General features: G+C 54.9%; 2 protein-coding genes and 1 long non-coding RNA gene across 5 annotated transcripts; 1 reads left to right on the top strand and 2 right to left on the bottom strand.

Annotated features, from left to right (window-relative positions):
- The first annotated feature begins 1,349 nt into the window (after positions 1-1,349).
- On the top strand, positions 1,350-11,641 carry TLCD3B (TLC domain containing 3B). Of its 2 annotated transcripts, XM_012764289.3 has the most exons (6): positions 1,350-1,493; positions 2,627-2,757; positions 7,109-7,192; positions 9,751-9,985; positions 10,351-10,446; positions 10,622-11,641. In XM_012764289.3, the coding sequence occupies exons 2-6, from the start codon at positions 2,633-2,635 to the stop codon at positions 10,904-10,906; spliced, it is 825 nt and encodes a 274-aa protein (XP_012619743.1). In that variant the 5' UTR covers positions 1,350-1,493; positions 2,627-2,632; the 3' UTR covers positions 10,907-11,641. The 2 variants fall into 2 exon arrangements, with proteins under 2 accessions (XP_012619743.1, XP_012619742.1); XM_012764288.2 differs by lacking the exons at positions 1,350-1,493; positions 2,627-2,757 and adding an exon at positions 5,806-6,261.
- LOC105871117 (uncharacterized) lies at positions 8,962-14,132 on the bottom strand. Of its 2 annotated transcripts, XR_012913543.1 has the most exons (4): positions 13,992-14,132; positions 9,917-10,199; positions 9,218-9,348; positions 8,962-9,046 (listed from the first exon to the last, which is right to left on the bottom strand). It is a non-coding gene; the product is annotated as an uncharacterized LOC105871117 (long non-coding RNA). The 2 variants fall into 2 exon arrangements; XR_012913542.1 differs by lacking the exons at positions 9,917-10,199; positions 13,992-14,132 and adding an exon at positions 9,442-9,744.
- C19H16orf92 (chromosome 19 C16orf92 homolog) lies at positions 11,764-12,683 on the bottom strand. The gene is made up of 4 exons (XM_012764302.3): positions 12,620-12,683; positions 12,165-12,323; positions 11,989-12,076; positions 11,764-11,872 (listed from the first exon to the last, which is right to left on the bottom strand). Exons 1-4 carry the CDS (start codon positions 12,681-12,683, stop codon positions 11,851-11,853), a joined length of 333 nt encoding a protein of 110 aa, XP_012619756.2. The 3' UTR covers positions 11,764-11,850.
- Positions 14,133-15,428: the final 1,296 nt, after the last annotated feature.

The raw sequence follows: 15,428 nt of genomic DNA, 5'->3' as shown, positions 1-15,428 counted from the left end.
AACCAATAAATTCAGAAAATATGATTGAAAAAATCCTACTTCATGCGCTTCCTGACTGTGTAACCTTGGACAAGGTACCAAACCTCTCTGTGCCTCTGTTTTCTCATCTGTAAAAGAAGCACAATGATAATTCCTATGCACAAGGTTGTTTTGAGGAAATAACTTGATATTTTTAAGCACTCAGATAGGGTAAAAAGATCAGCCCATAGTAAATGCCATATAAGTAGTATTTAATGGGCTGGCATTATTATCCTAATCTCACAGAGGAAGAAACTGAGGCCCACAAAGGTTTTGCCCCCTTTTATTCAGGGAGTGAAAAGACCTAATTTCTTTCCTCTTTTTTTTTTTTTTTTTTTGAGAAAGGGTCTTGCTCTGTTGCCTGGGTATGAATGATGACAGCGGTGCCATTATAGCTCACTGGAACCTCCAATTCCTGGGCTCAAGCCATCCTTCTGCCTCAGCCTTAGAGTAAAGCTAGGACTACAAGGCATGCGCCACCATGCCTGGCTAATTTTTCTATTTTTCGTAGAAATTTTTCTATTTTTAGTAGCTCTTGCTCAGGCTGGCCTTGAACTCCTGAGCTCAAGCGATCCTCCCACCTCAGCCTCCCAGACTGCTAGTATTACATGCGTGAACCACCGAGCCCAGCCCTAAATTTCTTTAGCACTTTTTAAATTGTAGCTTAAAGTGCACAAAGAAACAGTGTGTTTCTTTGATTGTATGTGGAATGTGCATTTGAAGTCCAGATGCTCCCACCCTAGAAACTGCCATCTTTAACCATTATCCTACACCCTACACCGCCTTTTAAAGCAATGACAACCTGTGGCTGCTACTCTTATTTTACGTCTCCCTCCTTTCCTTTTCTCTTCTTGCAGCTCCGCCCCTAAAACGCAGCTATCCATCAAGTCATCAACACATTCTAATTGGCCAATTACATGCAAAGGGCTAGAACCATCCCCCTCCCACAACCGTGGGAAGCACATGATAGGGAGCATGTGCCTACTGGTTGACCAATAGGAGGATAGTATAGTCCAACCACTACACCAATGGGAGGGTGATGGTCCTGCCCTTTCCAACTCCAACTGCCTCAGCAGGGCAGCCTCGTGCCCTTGCAGTTTGACACCTTCCTTGCATCCTGAGAAGGTCCCTTCGAGGCCACTTAAGGGATGCAGGATGGCAGGCCCAGACTCCCTAAGTCCCGCCTGGGCCTTCCCCACTCTTCTCCTCCATGGAGCAGATGGGAGGGAAGGCCTTTCCAGACAAAAATAATATATATGTAAATAAGTATGTTTTCAGGTTTTCTTCTTTTATCTCTTTTGTTTTCTTTTTTAATGGGACAACAATCGTTTTGGCTTTCTTTTTCTTTTTCGAGAAATGTTAAAGTTTCAAGTATCTTGACAATTTGAATACCCTCCCTCGCCCTTTTTCTAAGTTTTGGGTGCTGAGGAGAAACATCAACCTCCCTCTCTATCCTCCCATCTTGTGGCTCAGAGGTGAGTCCCTGTGAGAAGTTTAAGGACCTAAAAGGGAGAGGCAACTAAAAGAGCTTAGGGGCCAGGTCGCGGTGGCTCACGCCTGTAATCCCAGCACTCTGGGAGGCGGAGACGGGCGATTGAGCTCAAGAGTTCGTGACCAGCCTGAGCAAGAGCGAGACCCTGTCTCTACTAAAAAAATAGAAAAAAAATTTGGCTGAACAACTAAAAATATCTTTAAAAAATTAGCCATTAGGCATGGTGGCGCATGCCTGTAGTCCCAGCTACTGGGGAGGCTGAGGCAGAAGGATTGCTTGAGCCCAGGAGTTTGAGGTTGCTGTGAGCTAAGTTGACGCCACGGCACTCTAGCCCCAGCAACAGAGCGAGATTCTGTCTGGTAAAAAAAAAAAAGAGCTTAGGGGCGGGGGAGCAGGGTGTGCAGAAGATAGGATAGGGTGGAGTTAAGAAAAAGCAGCACATCATTGGGTGAAGGAATTTTTTTTTTTTTTTTTTTTTGAGACAGAGTCTCGCTTTGTTGTCCAGGCTAGAGTGAGTGCCGTGGCGTCAGCCTAGCTCACAGCAACCTCAAACTCCTGGGCTCAGGCGATCCTCCTGCCTCAGCCTCCCGAGTAGCTGGGACTACAGGCATGCACCACCATGTCCAGCTAATTTTATATATATATATATATCAGTTGGACAATTAATTTCTTTCTATTTATAGTAGAGACGGGGTCTCGCTCTTGCTCAGGCTGGTTTTGAACTCCTGACCTTGAGCAATCCGCCCGCCTAGGCCTCCCAAGAGCTAGGATTACAGGCGTGAGCCACAGCGCCCGGCCCGGGTGAAGGAATTTTTAAGGTGAGATGTGGACTGGGAGGTGTAAGTCAGCTTCGGGGTTACAGGAAAAAAATGAATTTGACAGAATTGGGTTTAAAACAAAAAATTAAGACATCTAATTGACCTGGATGAGGAATATCAAAAGAGCAATGTAGACCCAAAAGAGACGAGAGGTCTGCCTGGTGGCTTTTGATGGTCACAGATGGATGGATCTCAGGGGCCACTGCTTTGTTGGGGCAAAGGAGTCTGGTGGGGGGGTCTGAAGGGCACTGCGTTGAGGTGTTCCCATGGCCATCTCTTTTTGCCTTCTCTTCTTTAGACAGGCATGCCCCTGCTCTTTGTGCTAGGTTGCATTTTCTTCCCACTGTGCTTCACTGTCGTATGCTGGGGCCTGCAGAACCACGCCAGCCTGCGGATGGAGAGACAGGAGGCTGTCTTTGTGGCATCCAAGTAAGAGGACAAGGGTGAGAGTATCTTTGCTGGGGCCAAGGCTGGCAGAACTGATACCTTACTTTCAGGAGCAGTTAGTACTGAAAGCAGAAGCAGAGTGGGGGCTGGGGTGGGGGTGGGGCTAAGGGTCAAAAGACATCAACTATGGGATCTTTTGCAATTCATTTAATTTCTGTGAACTTCAGATCCCTCATTGGTAAATGGGTTTAATAATAACATCAACTTTCCTTTCTTTCTGGAGATGTTATGTGAGGGTCATGTGAATTAATGTCTATAAAGTAGGGGCTGCAAACTCCTGCAAATAATATAAGGGAGGTAGACACTGTGGGGACATTGTGAGCAAGAGGACTCACGTTTTATCTAATGGGGGTAGTGGCTGCTCAGCCCCTGCCAAATGCTATGGAGTTAGAATGTGAGCCCAGTGTTGTCTGTTCTTCTGATTCTTTCTTAGAAGAAGTTGAAGCCAGGCATGGTAGTCACAGCTACTCAGCAGGCTAAGGCAGGAGGGTTGCTTGAGCCCAGGAGTTTGAGGTTGCTGTGAGCTATGATGAGGCCAGTGCTCTCCAGTCTGGGTGACAGAGTATGACCTTGTCTAAAAAAATAAAAATTGAGCTATTTTTTTTTGAAATTGCCCAATTTTTGAACATTGACAAATAACTTAGAATTTATTTAAGAAAATACTATCCTGATAACACCATACTGGCCAAACAAAACATGTCTGTGGGCTGGGATGGGCCCTCAGGTGAGAAATTTATGACCTATTTGACAAAGCTTAACATAACTGTATGCTATCATCAAACCATAGGTAGAAGAGGGAGTTTGTAGAAAGCAGATTTTACTACGGTGTCTAAGTGAATTCTCTGGCAGAAAAAGCAAAGCAAAACCTTTTTCTCTACCTGCTTTAATCTGCCTCATTCAAAATGAAAGCAAAGTCCGGGACCAGCTTTGTGGTCCTTAATTTAAGTAGCTATGGCCTACCATCCCCTATCCTCCCAACTCAGTACTTTTTTTATGGTTTTGCTAATGTGTGGCTTTGGAGTTATGCCAACATGGCTTTGAAATCCAGCTTTTTTTAAATTTCAGAATATTATGGGGGTACAAACATTTGGGTTACATGAATTGCTTTTGTACAAATTGAGTCAAAGTTATACTGATGTCCATCACCCAGATAGTGTGCATTGTATATGTTAGGTGTGAATTTACCCATCCCCTAGCCCCCACTGAAATCCAGCTTTACCAAGTTTCATAGCTATGTTATCTTGGCAAGTTCTTCCCCCACCCCCAACTTCTAAAACTTCTATAAAACAGGGAGACCACCAGTTGGGAAGATTAAGTCAGAATCAACATGAATCACCTCTCACTGTGCCCAGAATGTAGTAAAAACTCAGGAAGGTAGTCCCTTTTTCCCATCAAGGGAAGCTCTGAGGTCAGGTTGGGTCTACTGTTGTCCCTAAAATCTGTCACTCCTGCTTAAAACAGGACTTCTCAGGGGCTTTCCTACAGATCACCATTAGAGGGCAGCACAAAACTGCACACCACAGCCCCTCACCTCTCTGTAGGGGCGGAGGTAGCGTGGGCCTAGGGCAGGGAAAGGCCAACAGTAGGGTTCATTATTCAGGCGACCCTTAGGGCAAGCCTGGACACCAAAGCGCAGTTTGGGTAGCAGGCCCCACATCGTGCAGAAGCCCACAGGACAGGAAGGCAGAATCCCAGGGAGGCAGCAGGGAAGAGAAGCAGTGTGACCCTGGCCAAGTCACTGTGCCTCGCCTTGCCTATGCTAGAATGAAGGGCCTGAGCCAGCCAGTCCTCTGTGGGCCTTTCACACTCTGAAACCGGGCTGTTCTTTGAAACCTCAGAGGCAGGGGAGCCAGGAACACAAGACAACTGAAGCAAAAGAGTGTGGTGGGTGCTCCGGGGAGGTCAGGAGGGGCCGGAGCCCCAGTGCCCTTGGGCTCGGGTGGGTTTCCCCACCTTCCTCACACCATGCACTGCCACTCTGACACCCAGCAGGAGAGGGTTCTGCCACCTCTTAACTCTGTGACCTTGGGCGGCATCACTTAATGCCTCAGGACCACCGCCTGGCCTGTAGGAAGGGGACAGGTGCCGCTACCTTGGTGCTGTTCAGGAGTTCCAGGAGAGCGACCAGGGTGAGGGGCAATGTCGCAGCACATGCAGGGTCACAAGAGGTGCCTCCAATGCTTCTGTTTCCCTGTCTGCCATGGGGTGAGGGGCCTCTGGGTCTGGAGGATGCTGTATTGAGGTGTTTGTCCCCATCCACGCCTTCAGCTCTTCCTTCTGAGGGAGCAAAATGCACCCCCTTCTCCTGCCCCCCCTCCCAGAGTGTCCTCTCTTCTGCCTGAGTGGGTGTCCTAAGCTGGCCCCCGGCAGGCCACTGAGGGTGCCTGTTGGGAGGCATGGGCAGAGGAGAAACGCCAGCATCTGCAAAGTGCTTATAGGAGATGGGGTCAGGCCCATCTGGGGCCTCAGAGCCCCCCCAGCTGGCCAAGGAGCCCTGGGCCCCCTTCGTCCCCAGGAGAAGAGCCACCCCTTTCCCGCCCTTGTCCCCAGCAGCCCCCTGTGCTATAGCTGCTGTCTCTTTAAGGGCCTCCCCCCTCCCTCTTTCTCAGCTCCCCCCATCTCTGTCGCAGCCACGGCTGTGGCTCAGAGCTGCATGGGGAGACTGCTGCTGCAGGTCCGGTTTCTTGGTGTCTGGTCGGTGCCATCATTTCCCCCCCTCCCCCCCCAAAGCTGGTGGCCTCCCCTCCCCCGCCCCCTCCCCACAGAGGGGGCAGGGGGCTGGGTACAAACTCTCTGTAATGCCATGTGCTGTGCCCGTGCCGGGCAGTGGCGGCAGCCAGAGGCGGCAGCGGCGATGGGAAAGCGGTGTTGACTGCTGACCACTTGCCCGGCTGCTCCCGGCTCCCTCCTTCCCTGCGGCCCCCCTCCCTCCTTCAGGGCTGGCACCTCGGTCCCCCCACCCCGCCTCTCAGGCCCTCCCAGCCTCTCCACGTAAGCCACCCCCCCCACCTGCCCGGTCCTCCCTCCCCTCCCCCATCTGCATCCTCCTCCTGTCCCCTCTTCCTCTCTGTCCCTCGCCAAGTCGTCCCCTCCTCATCTCTTCCCAGCCCTCTCACTGGCTTGCTCCTGCTCCCTCTCTCCGGCCCTCTGTCCCAGTCTCGGCCCAGCCGCCCCCTCCCTGCTCCCTCAGTCTCACCGACTCCCCTTCTCCTCCCTCGGTCTGGCTCCCTTGCCCCATCCAGTCCCCACCCTGTCCCCTTTGTGCCCCTTCCTCTCTTGTTCTCTCTCCTTCCCTGGCTTGGCGTCCCTTCCCCACTTCTAACCCCCTTCCGCTCGGCCTCCCTGAACCTTCATGGCCACCATGCTGACCCCAATGGTGGCTGGGGGGGTGGTGTTCCCCGGACTCTTCCTCCTCTCCAAGAACACGCTCCAGCGGCTGCCCCAGCTGCGCTGGGAGGAGGCCGACGCGGTCATTGTCTCTGCCAGGTAAACTGCTTCCCTTCCCCACAGCCCCTCTGCTCCTTCTCAGGCTTCTCTGGGGATGGAAGGGACCTCAGTGCTTCCCTGGACCTCAGCCCGCCGGTGGACCGGGAGCCCCTGCAGTGGTTGGTGGGCTTTGCCTCCAAGCTTCCTTCCCTCCTCACAGCCTCACTCACTGTCCCGGGAGGCCTGGCCAGTCCAGCCATCTGGTCTACTAGTATTCAGACTGCTGTTCCTTCCCTCCTCCCCCCACCGCCCCCCCTCCATAATAGGGCCAGCCTCTGACTAAAACATTCCTATAAGATATTAGGGACCAAGGCAAGGGGCAGAGAGCCAGGGTGAGTGTTTGGGGGGACAAGGGACAGAGGAGTGAATGGTAGAACTCTACAATCTTGGAACAAGGGCCAGAGTTGGGGTGGGGGTCATGGTGGCAGTCAAGAACAGAGTGGGAAAGTGGCCCAGGGAACTTGGGGTCACTGAGGGGCCAGGATGACGGGGTGTGGGGACCGGGCAGCTGAGTGGAATGGGAACAGGCACAGGGCTCCCTTGGCCTTCTCGCAGTGCCCTCCTGCCCCAGGAGAGGCCTGTCCTCATAGCGCATTCGCAGCACTGTCCCGCCTCGGGATGACCTCCCTGCTGTCCTCCTGAGAGGAAGGCGACTCAGTATCCACAAGCGGAGGGAAGGAAGAAAGTGGTGGTGGTGGGGTGAACCTAGGCAAGCCCCACCTCAGAAGAAGGGGCAAGGACTGGCCCTGAGAAGTGACCAGATCCAAAGCACAGTCACTAGACTAGCAGGGAGGGAAATCGGGGCACACGCTTCTTCCTTCTACCTCTCTGCTCTTTTTCTCCCTAGGCTAGTGTCCTCTGTCCAAGCCATCATGGCCTCCACAGCTGGCTACATTGTCTCCACCTCCTGCAAGCACATCATTGATGACCAGTAAGTGCCATGAGACCACCTCTGCCTGGTTTTCAGCAGTCTGTGTCTGTGCGTGACTCCAGAACACCCCACATCGTGCAGGGAGCTGTCAGTGGTCCCTAAGCCTTTAACTTGGGCCTGAGCAAGTTAACTTCAATAGCTGCAACTCAACACCCAGGGATAAATTTATCCCGTCCTGTCCTTAAAGGTCAGACCAGGGGGAGAAGGGGTGAGGATCAAAGGGAATCCTCCTCCCTAGTCAGCGCCCCTGCCTGCTCTGTCGTAGTGGTTCTGAATGTCCTTTGCTTCCATGCCTCCTCCTGCCCTTGCACTGGGAGTCAGACCCACAACCAGCACCCAACTGGGGAGCCCCCCTCTTCATGCCAGGCTCACCCCTCACCTCCTCTCAGAACCCAGGTGTGCAGCCCAGCTCTGTGCACCAGGGAGAAGAGAGGAGAGAGATGACACACACAGGGCCACTAACGGTCAGGCGGTGGGGGAGGGGAGGAGGGGGAAGAGGCCAAAATTTAGCACAGCAGCTGCTGCAGTGCCTGGTGCTTGCCAAAAAGGCCCAGGCCTGAGAGATGGGGCAGGAGGAGGAGGGGGGGAGGAGGAGGAGGAGGAGGAGGAGGAGGAGGAGGAGGAGAGGGGCCCTGTCCATGGTGCTGACAGTCTGCTCTGGGGTGACCCACGGGCTGTGCTAGTGGCTTGTGAGTGCTGACAATGCTCCCTCTTAGCTTCTGGCCCTGCTTCCTTTCTCTGGTGGCCACTGAGCCCCATGGGACATCATCTGGGGGACCTGACCTGGAAGTCTGCCTTATCCTTCCTGAAGACAATCCCCTTCACCGTAGCATGAGGCAGCGTCCCTTCCTGGAAGGGCTGTTGTGAGGAGGAGTTGAGTTGATATGTGGCAGATGCCAAGGACAGCCCTTGTTGCCTTGTAGTGGATGCCTAACTCCTTCTTCAGACCCTGCCAGTGACTCGGCTCCCTCCCGCCTCTCTGCCCCTACCCACCCTGGTCCAAGATGCGCCTGGCTTCTTAAAATCCTCCCAGCGCCTGCATACCCAGAGTCACCTTTTGGCTCTTATATCCCCCCACCCAGGTCTGTTCTTGTCTCTCCCCTTTAATCCTCAGGTAGGTGGGGGGATCAAGGTTAATCCGGGGGCAGCAGCTGTTCCTATTTCTGAGCACCTAATTGCTGAGAGGGCGGGGATGGGATTGAACACTCCACCTTGCAGCCAGGCCTGGCAGCTGCTCCACACGGCCAACCATCCCCTCTCCCATCACGTCTGCTCTGCAGAGCCTACTCTCTGGACCACTCCCTGTGTAACTTCTGGAGGGACAGTCAGATCCTTTTCCACTCTCTCTATTCTCCTGCCCTTTGTTTCTAACCAGCTGCCTGTCCCTCCCCTCTCCCTGCCCCCAGGCCACAGTTCCAGCACTGCTGCACCCTGGGTCCAGGGTTCTCTGTTCTCTGAAATGTCCCTGCTGGGGAGTGGGCAGCCTGCTCCAGGACTTGCCTTCTGCTTCTGCCCACCCTGCTGGCCCTAGCCCCCACTTCTTTGCCTCGTCATAGCACCCCCAGCTTTGGCCTGAGCTCTCTTTCTGTGTAGCTTCTGGCTGACTTTGCTTTCATCCCTCCACCTAGTTGGGTAGGCTCCCCTGGGCTTGCCTTCCTGACCTCCCCCGACACCGCAAGACCTGTCTCAGGACTGCAGGATTTAAGAGAAAGTGCCAATGTGCTGACTCAAGAAAAAAAATGCAATGTTGCATATTCATGCGCTTCTCATTTTTGTTTACTCTCAAAGTACATAGAACTTTTTCTGTTCTTGGCTCCTTTTGCTCAGCTTTTTCTCCTTAATGCTTGGCTATACCTGAAAAAGCAAGAGATTGGGTCACATTCAGGCAGAACAAGCAGCACTGACACCACCTCTCACTTGCCAACAGGGCCTAGTCTGACGCCTCTGGAATCTTCTAGGGACATTGGGGCTGTGAGCGAAGGCTGTGGAGCCAGACTTACCATGTTTATTCCTTGGCCAGCTTACCTAGCTTCTCTGTGACTCAGTTTCCTCATCTGTATCGTGAGGATGATGAACCTCTGCCTTTCATAGGGTTTTGGGAGAAGTGAGTACATTCACACACGCCAAGGATCTGAGTATTAGAATAGCGCCTGTGCCTAGCAAGCAGACAGCTGGTGGTCACCAACATGACCTCTCCCCACCACTCACCCCTTCTGCTGTTACTGCTCTAACCTAAGCTGGCCCTGTACCTTGCCCGAGCTCGTGTTCTCACTCCATCTCTGTCCCTTGGGCTGTGGGTGTCTTCTGGTCTCTTTCCATTTCTCTATTGCGGATCGAGAGGGGGGAACATGGGAGAATATCGGTCTCGAATCCCAACACCACCACCGACCAGCTGCAGGACTGTGACCTGCGGCGAGTTTCTCGTCCTCTGCCCTTTGGTTCCATCATCTGTAACTGGAGACTCCACTTCCCTCTCAGCGTTGCTGCGACGATCACTTGAGCTCTGAGTCACACCATCCTTCCCCTCTCCTCCCGGTTCTTCTCTCTTTGGCCCACAGACACTGGCTTTCCTCTGCCTACACGCAATTTGCTGTGCCCTACTTCATCTATGACATCTACGCCATGTTCCTCTGTCACTGGCACAAGCACCAGGTCAAAGGGCACGGAGGGGACGATGGAGCGGCCAGAGCCCCGGGCAGCACCTGGGCTGTGGTGCGTGGCTACCTGCACAAGGAGTTCCTCATGGTGCTCCACCACGCCGTCATGGTGCTGGTGTGCTTCCCGCTGTCGGTGGTGAGTCCTCGGGGCGCCCGGGGGAGCTGCGGGCCTGGGTACCAGCAGCGGGGAGGGCTCAACAGTGCCCCAGGAAAAGCTGTTGACCTGGAGGGTTCACTGAGCAGGAGGGTCTGTGCCATGCCCTGCTGTGGTGCTTTGGATCTGTTGCTGAGTGTCTCTGAGCCTCAGTTTCCTCACCTGTAATGGAGGGAATACAGTCCTACCTGCAGGACTGTTGGAGAGATACAGTGAGGTCATGCACCCAGCTTTGCAACTGTACCCACATGTCCAGATGCCCAGAGTTAAGCATCTCTGAAAGTGACAGCAGAGGGAGGGGAGCCCAGCGTGAGGCCCGGCCCACACCTTCCTCCCTCTCTGCTCAGGTGTGGCGACAGGGCAAGGGGGATTTCTTTCTGGGCTGCATGTTGATGGCAGAGGTCAGCACCCCCTTCGTCTGCCTTGGCAAGATCCTTATCCAGGTGAGAGGGCACCTGAGGGTGCAGGAGCCTGAAGAGAGGGCACAGGAAGGGAGGCACCTTCGGGGACTTTCAGGGATTGTGGGGGGAACTGCTGGCTGGGGCAGGGGGAGGCGGGGCGGGGGTGAGCAGGGGAGCAGGGCAGGGCACTCCGGCCACCCTCCATGTGTATCCACAGTACAAGCAGCAGCACACGCTGCTGCACAAGGTCAACGGGGCCCTGATGCTGCTCAGCTTCCTGTGCTGCCGGGTGCTGCTCTTCCCCTACCTGTACTGGGCCTACGGGCGGCACGCGGGCCTGCCCCTGCTGGCCGTGCCCTTGGCCATCCCGGCACACGTCAACCTGGGCGCTGCGCTGCTCCTGGCTCCCCAGCTCTACTGGTTCTTCCTCATCTGCCGCGGGGCCTGCCGCCTCTTCCAGCCCCGCTCCCCGCCGCCCTCCCCCTTCCAGGCCCAGGACTGAGGGGCCCTGGGGCCCTGCCCCTCCCCACCCCACCACCCTGGGGACAGGGCTGTGGGGCTGACGGGTGGGAGTGGCAGCCAGGGGCCCTCGCTGGACAGCCCCAGGACACGGGTGGACCAGAAAGGGGAGGGGCCCTCCCTCAGGGGCCAATGGCAGGGAGAGGGGGGACCTCTTCTCCCCACAGCGCCTGAGCCCAGACTGGCGACCCCTCCCTGTATACCTTTCACTGGAGCAGGGCAGGGGACACCACCTCCCGCCTGCCGAGGGCTGGAAGGCTCGTGGGGAGACAAGGATTCAAGGGGACCAGGAGTCAGGACATAGGGGAAGCCCCGCTGCCAAGGACATCCCTGCCCCTTGCTGCAACCCCCCTGGGCTCCCTGTCACTTGAGAGAGAGGACACCCTTAATTACCCCCCACCAGGGGCCGGCACCCCCAGAGCTCCTCTCCGGGGCAGGCCAGGCTGAGGAATCTTATTTATTTTATTTATTTGCCCAAATTCAGACTAGTCTGTTGGGGTGGGAGGAGGGGGGCGCTGCTACCCCCCAAACCTCAGCGCTGAGCAGCCCTGGGGCAGGTGAGGGCCGCCCAGTCCTTTCCCATTAGGCTGCACAGCTTGCCCTCAGGCCCTGGCATGTCCCTGGTGCTACAGACCTCTCAAGGCTTCCTCCAATCTGGGGTCGGGGGACCTGGGAGGTGCTTACAGACCGCTAATAAAGACGATCTGTGTGAACGCCACCAAGGCCCTCTTCACCCAGTTCTTTGGGGCCTGGAAGGGAGGAGGTGGGGGCACAGGCAGTGGAAACAAGGACATCCGCAAGAGAGGGCAGGACCACCGGCGCATCACAGCGCTGTCAGGGAGGAGAAAGCAAGGACTTTTATTCATCAGCAGGAGAGGAGGGAGGATTTGGGGCACCTGGGCTGAGTCCAGGGCCCTTGTCCACTCTTTAGGCTCCTTTCTGGAAGCTCCTGTGGGGCATGAAGGTCAGAGGTGGGAGGTCACACACTGCCCCCAGGATTGGGGTCCTTCAGCCTCTCTTGAGAAAGGTGGAGGCGAGTGTGGTCGGGGCAGAGGGCAGGCTTACACGTGGGTGCAGAACTGGAAGAGGAGGAAGAAGAAGGCCAGCACCAGCGCGCCCACCAGGATGTGTTGGAAGAGCTCCGAGTTGGAACCTGCTAGGCAAGGAGGGGGAGACGGGGACCTCCGACTCGCCTCCAGTGGGAGGTGATGGGCAGTTCTCCCCTAGGCCCCGGTTCACACCTGAGCGAGTAAAGACGACAGGTCTCTCTCCAATGAACCGGGCCACAGCCAGGACCTTGGCTTGGTCCGAGTCTGGGTAATCGAAGAAATCAGGTCTGTCTATGAAGACTGGGGACTCTGTGCCCAGGACTAAAGTCTTGGCGCGCTTTGGGCTGGGTGCTAGGACCCACAGCAAAGTCTGTGACAACAGCCAAACAGACCCCTGCCCATACCCCAAGAAGCTGAGGCTGCCTTATTGTGGCCCCAGAGGGGCTTGCATTTGTTCCTAGGGTCAGCTGAGCTCTCCATGAGAGGGCCCATGGTGGGGAGGGGGATGGGGACAAATGGGGAGGATGGGAGAGAAGGGTAGAGAGAAAAGAGAAAGGTCCAGGGTTGGCCTCCCAGTCCCTAAGGGAGCATTGCCCCTTACCCCCACAGCCTTCTTCCTTCCCACTGCTCCCCAAACAGTGCCCCACCTGTTTCTATGGCCCCCAGCCCAGCCAGCCACACCCACGCCAGCACCCACTGGCACAGCCTCATGGCCCCTCCACTCCAATTATGGGGTGGGGGCTCTATGATGTCACAGCCCAGAACCATTCTGAGTGCTTACTCTAGGGCAAGGGGATAGAGAAAGTGCTAGGATCTGGGACCCCCAGAATCAGAAGAAAAGAGGTTGGGACCAACAGAGCCCTCATCCTTTGGGACAATGCTGATGACAAAACCACGACAGTGGCAGCCCCAGAATCTACAAACAGGAGGGGCTTAGTAGGGCAATCTTGCTGAAAGCCAGAACTAAGGGAAGCTGCATTTGTACAGCAGGGACATTTTGGGGTGGGGGAACAGGGGTACTGCACGCCTCCAGTTAACCCTTGGATCAACCACAGGTGGTATTTATTGAGCATTTATTTCTAGTCCAAATACTTTGCGCAGATTGGCTCATTTAACCACTGCAACAACCCTACGAGGCAGTTACTCTTGTTCTCCTCGGACAGAAAGGAACCAAGACACAGAGAAGAAAAGTGATGTAGCGGTGCACACTAACCAGGGGTGTGTGCCTTCCTCCCCGAGGCTTCCCTCTTGCCCAAATTCTGGGAACAGCGGTCTCCAGATCCAACCCCAAACCGGGTCTCATTGCCCAGCTGAGAGTGAGAATGAGGTTCCTCGGCCTGGGAACCAAGAGAAGTAACAGCCCCTCCCCGCTAGGTGGCAGCAGTGTCCGCGCCTGGCTGCTCACCTCGCCCGCCGGCGCCCCCAGGCCCTCCTCCCGCCTCTTCCCACAGGTTGCAACTGGTGCTGCAGGAAAACCGATCGCTGCGGAATGGCAGCCGGGGGCTTGTCAGAGGAAGTCCTCGGGCCCATTCCGAGGCAGGTCTCCTGGCCATCCACAGAGCCTTGGTTGACTCCCCTCGCTGTGTCTCAGTTTCCCCTTCTGCGGCCGGTGGGCTCTCCCAGGGGCCATCCCGTTTCCGCTCTGAGTCACACTGCCCAATAGCCATTCCCACCCCTGTGGCCCCAGATACCCTGTGGCCGCTTAGGGTGTAAGGGTTAGCTCCCTTCTGATTGGCAGGTAGGCCTGTCTGTCACAGACATGTTCCATCCCCCAAGCCCAAGGACACTTCAGGGTCTCCTTAGTTTCACGACTCAAGTGCCTTTTCAACAGCCTCTGGCACACCCAGGGCCGTGGCTTCCCCACAGCCACGCGTGTGTCCGTGGCGTGTGTGAGCCTCTGCCCACAGATGGAGGCTCGCTCCTGGGCTGGGTGCTCCACCTCTACATCTTTCCTGCCCCCAGGGCCCCCAGGGTCCCAGCCCACCTGTGTGTCGCACGGCAACCCTGGGAGGTACTCACCCCAATCTGGGTCTAGCTCCTAGACAAGAAAAAGTCCAAAAAGGAAAAAGGAAAAGGAGGAGGGGACTAACACCGAAGGGGCCTCTTTGGGACTGGCCCTGCGGGGGGCTGCTTCTCCTGCTCATCTCTTCTTTCAAAGAGGAAGTGATTTACCCAAAACCGCAGGGCATGTGGGGGGTGCAGAGGCTCAACAGCCTGGCTCCTGACTCAGGGCGGGGACTCCAGCCCCAGGCCTGTGTGCAGCTGCTCCTCCTGGTTAGCTGGGAGAAGGGGTCCACAGCCGGTAGCCTTTGGGGCTGATTTTTTAGCTTCCTCTATTGCCTCAAAAGAATACAGCTGCTCTCGCTACAAGAAAAGGCCCTTTTGACTCCAACAGTGAATTATCCACTCATCCATTCATCCAACCATTAAATACACGTATTGAGCTCCCGCTATGTGCTGGCTGGATTCCATTTACAGCTTAGATAGAAATCACCAGGGCATGGTCTCTGCCCTTCGGAATCACGGGGAGAGAACGCATGGATGTGCAGTGTTCTAGTATAGATGGACAACTCCTAAGGAGTTGTCTACACTTGCTGTCTCCACTCTCTCACCTTTAATGTATTCTTCACCCTCTTGTGGTCTGTATTTGTCCCCACCACTGCACTGAAGCCACTTTGGGCAAGTCTACCAATGACCTTGGATTTGCCAAATCTAATGGTTACTTCTCTTTCCATTCTGTCTCTCAGCAGGGGTACACCTGACCCTAACTCTGGGCATAGGAGCCACACTCACCAATTGTTGGGACTCCTCCTTCTCTAGCCAGCTCAGCCTTGGGCATTTTCTTTTCTATCTATATTCTCTCTGCCTAGGTGATCTCATCCAGACTCATGGCTTTAAATACCATCTATATGCTGGTGACTCACAAATGCATATTTCCAGCCCAGACCTCTCCTCTGAGTTCCAGACTCCTATAGCCAGCTTCCTGCTTGATGTCTCTTGTTTGTATGTCCAAAAACATCTCCAATGCAACAGCTCCCAAATGGAGCTCTTAAGTCTCCTACCCGAACCTGCTCCTTCTCTCATCTTTTCATCTCAGCAAATGGTCCCACCACTTCCCTGCATGTTCTGCTCAACACAGGAACCCAGGAAGCATCTCAGCTCCCTCCCAGCTCTCATTTGACAAATACCCAGTTAAGACCTGTTGGTTCAGGCTGGGCGAGGTAGCTCACGCCTGAAATCCTAGCACTCTGGGAGGCTGAGGTGGGTGGATTGCTCGAGGTCAGGAGTTTGAAACCAGCCTGAGCAAGAGCGAGACCCCGTCTCTACTATAAATAGAAAGAAATTAATTGGCCAACTAACATATATATAGAAAAAATTAGCCTGGCATGGGAGTGCATGCCTGTAGTCCCAGCTACTCGGGAGGCTGAGGCAGGAGGATCGCTTGGGCCCAGGAGA

The sequence above is a fragment of the Microcebus murinus genome, chromosome 19 (genome assembly GCF_040939455.1).
Source record: "Microcebus murinus isolate Inina chromosome 19, M.murinus_Inina_mat1.0, whole genome shotgun sequence".
Classification (NCBI taxonomy): Eukaryota; Metazoa; Chordata; class Mammalia; order Primates; family Cheirogaleidae; genus Microcebus; species Microcebus murinus.
Note: the sequence above shows the minus strand (reverse complement) of the source record. Positions and strands in the feature narration are given on the sequence as shown.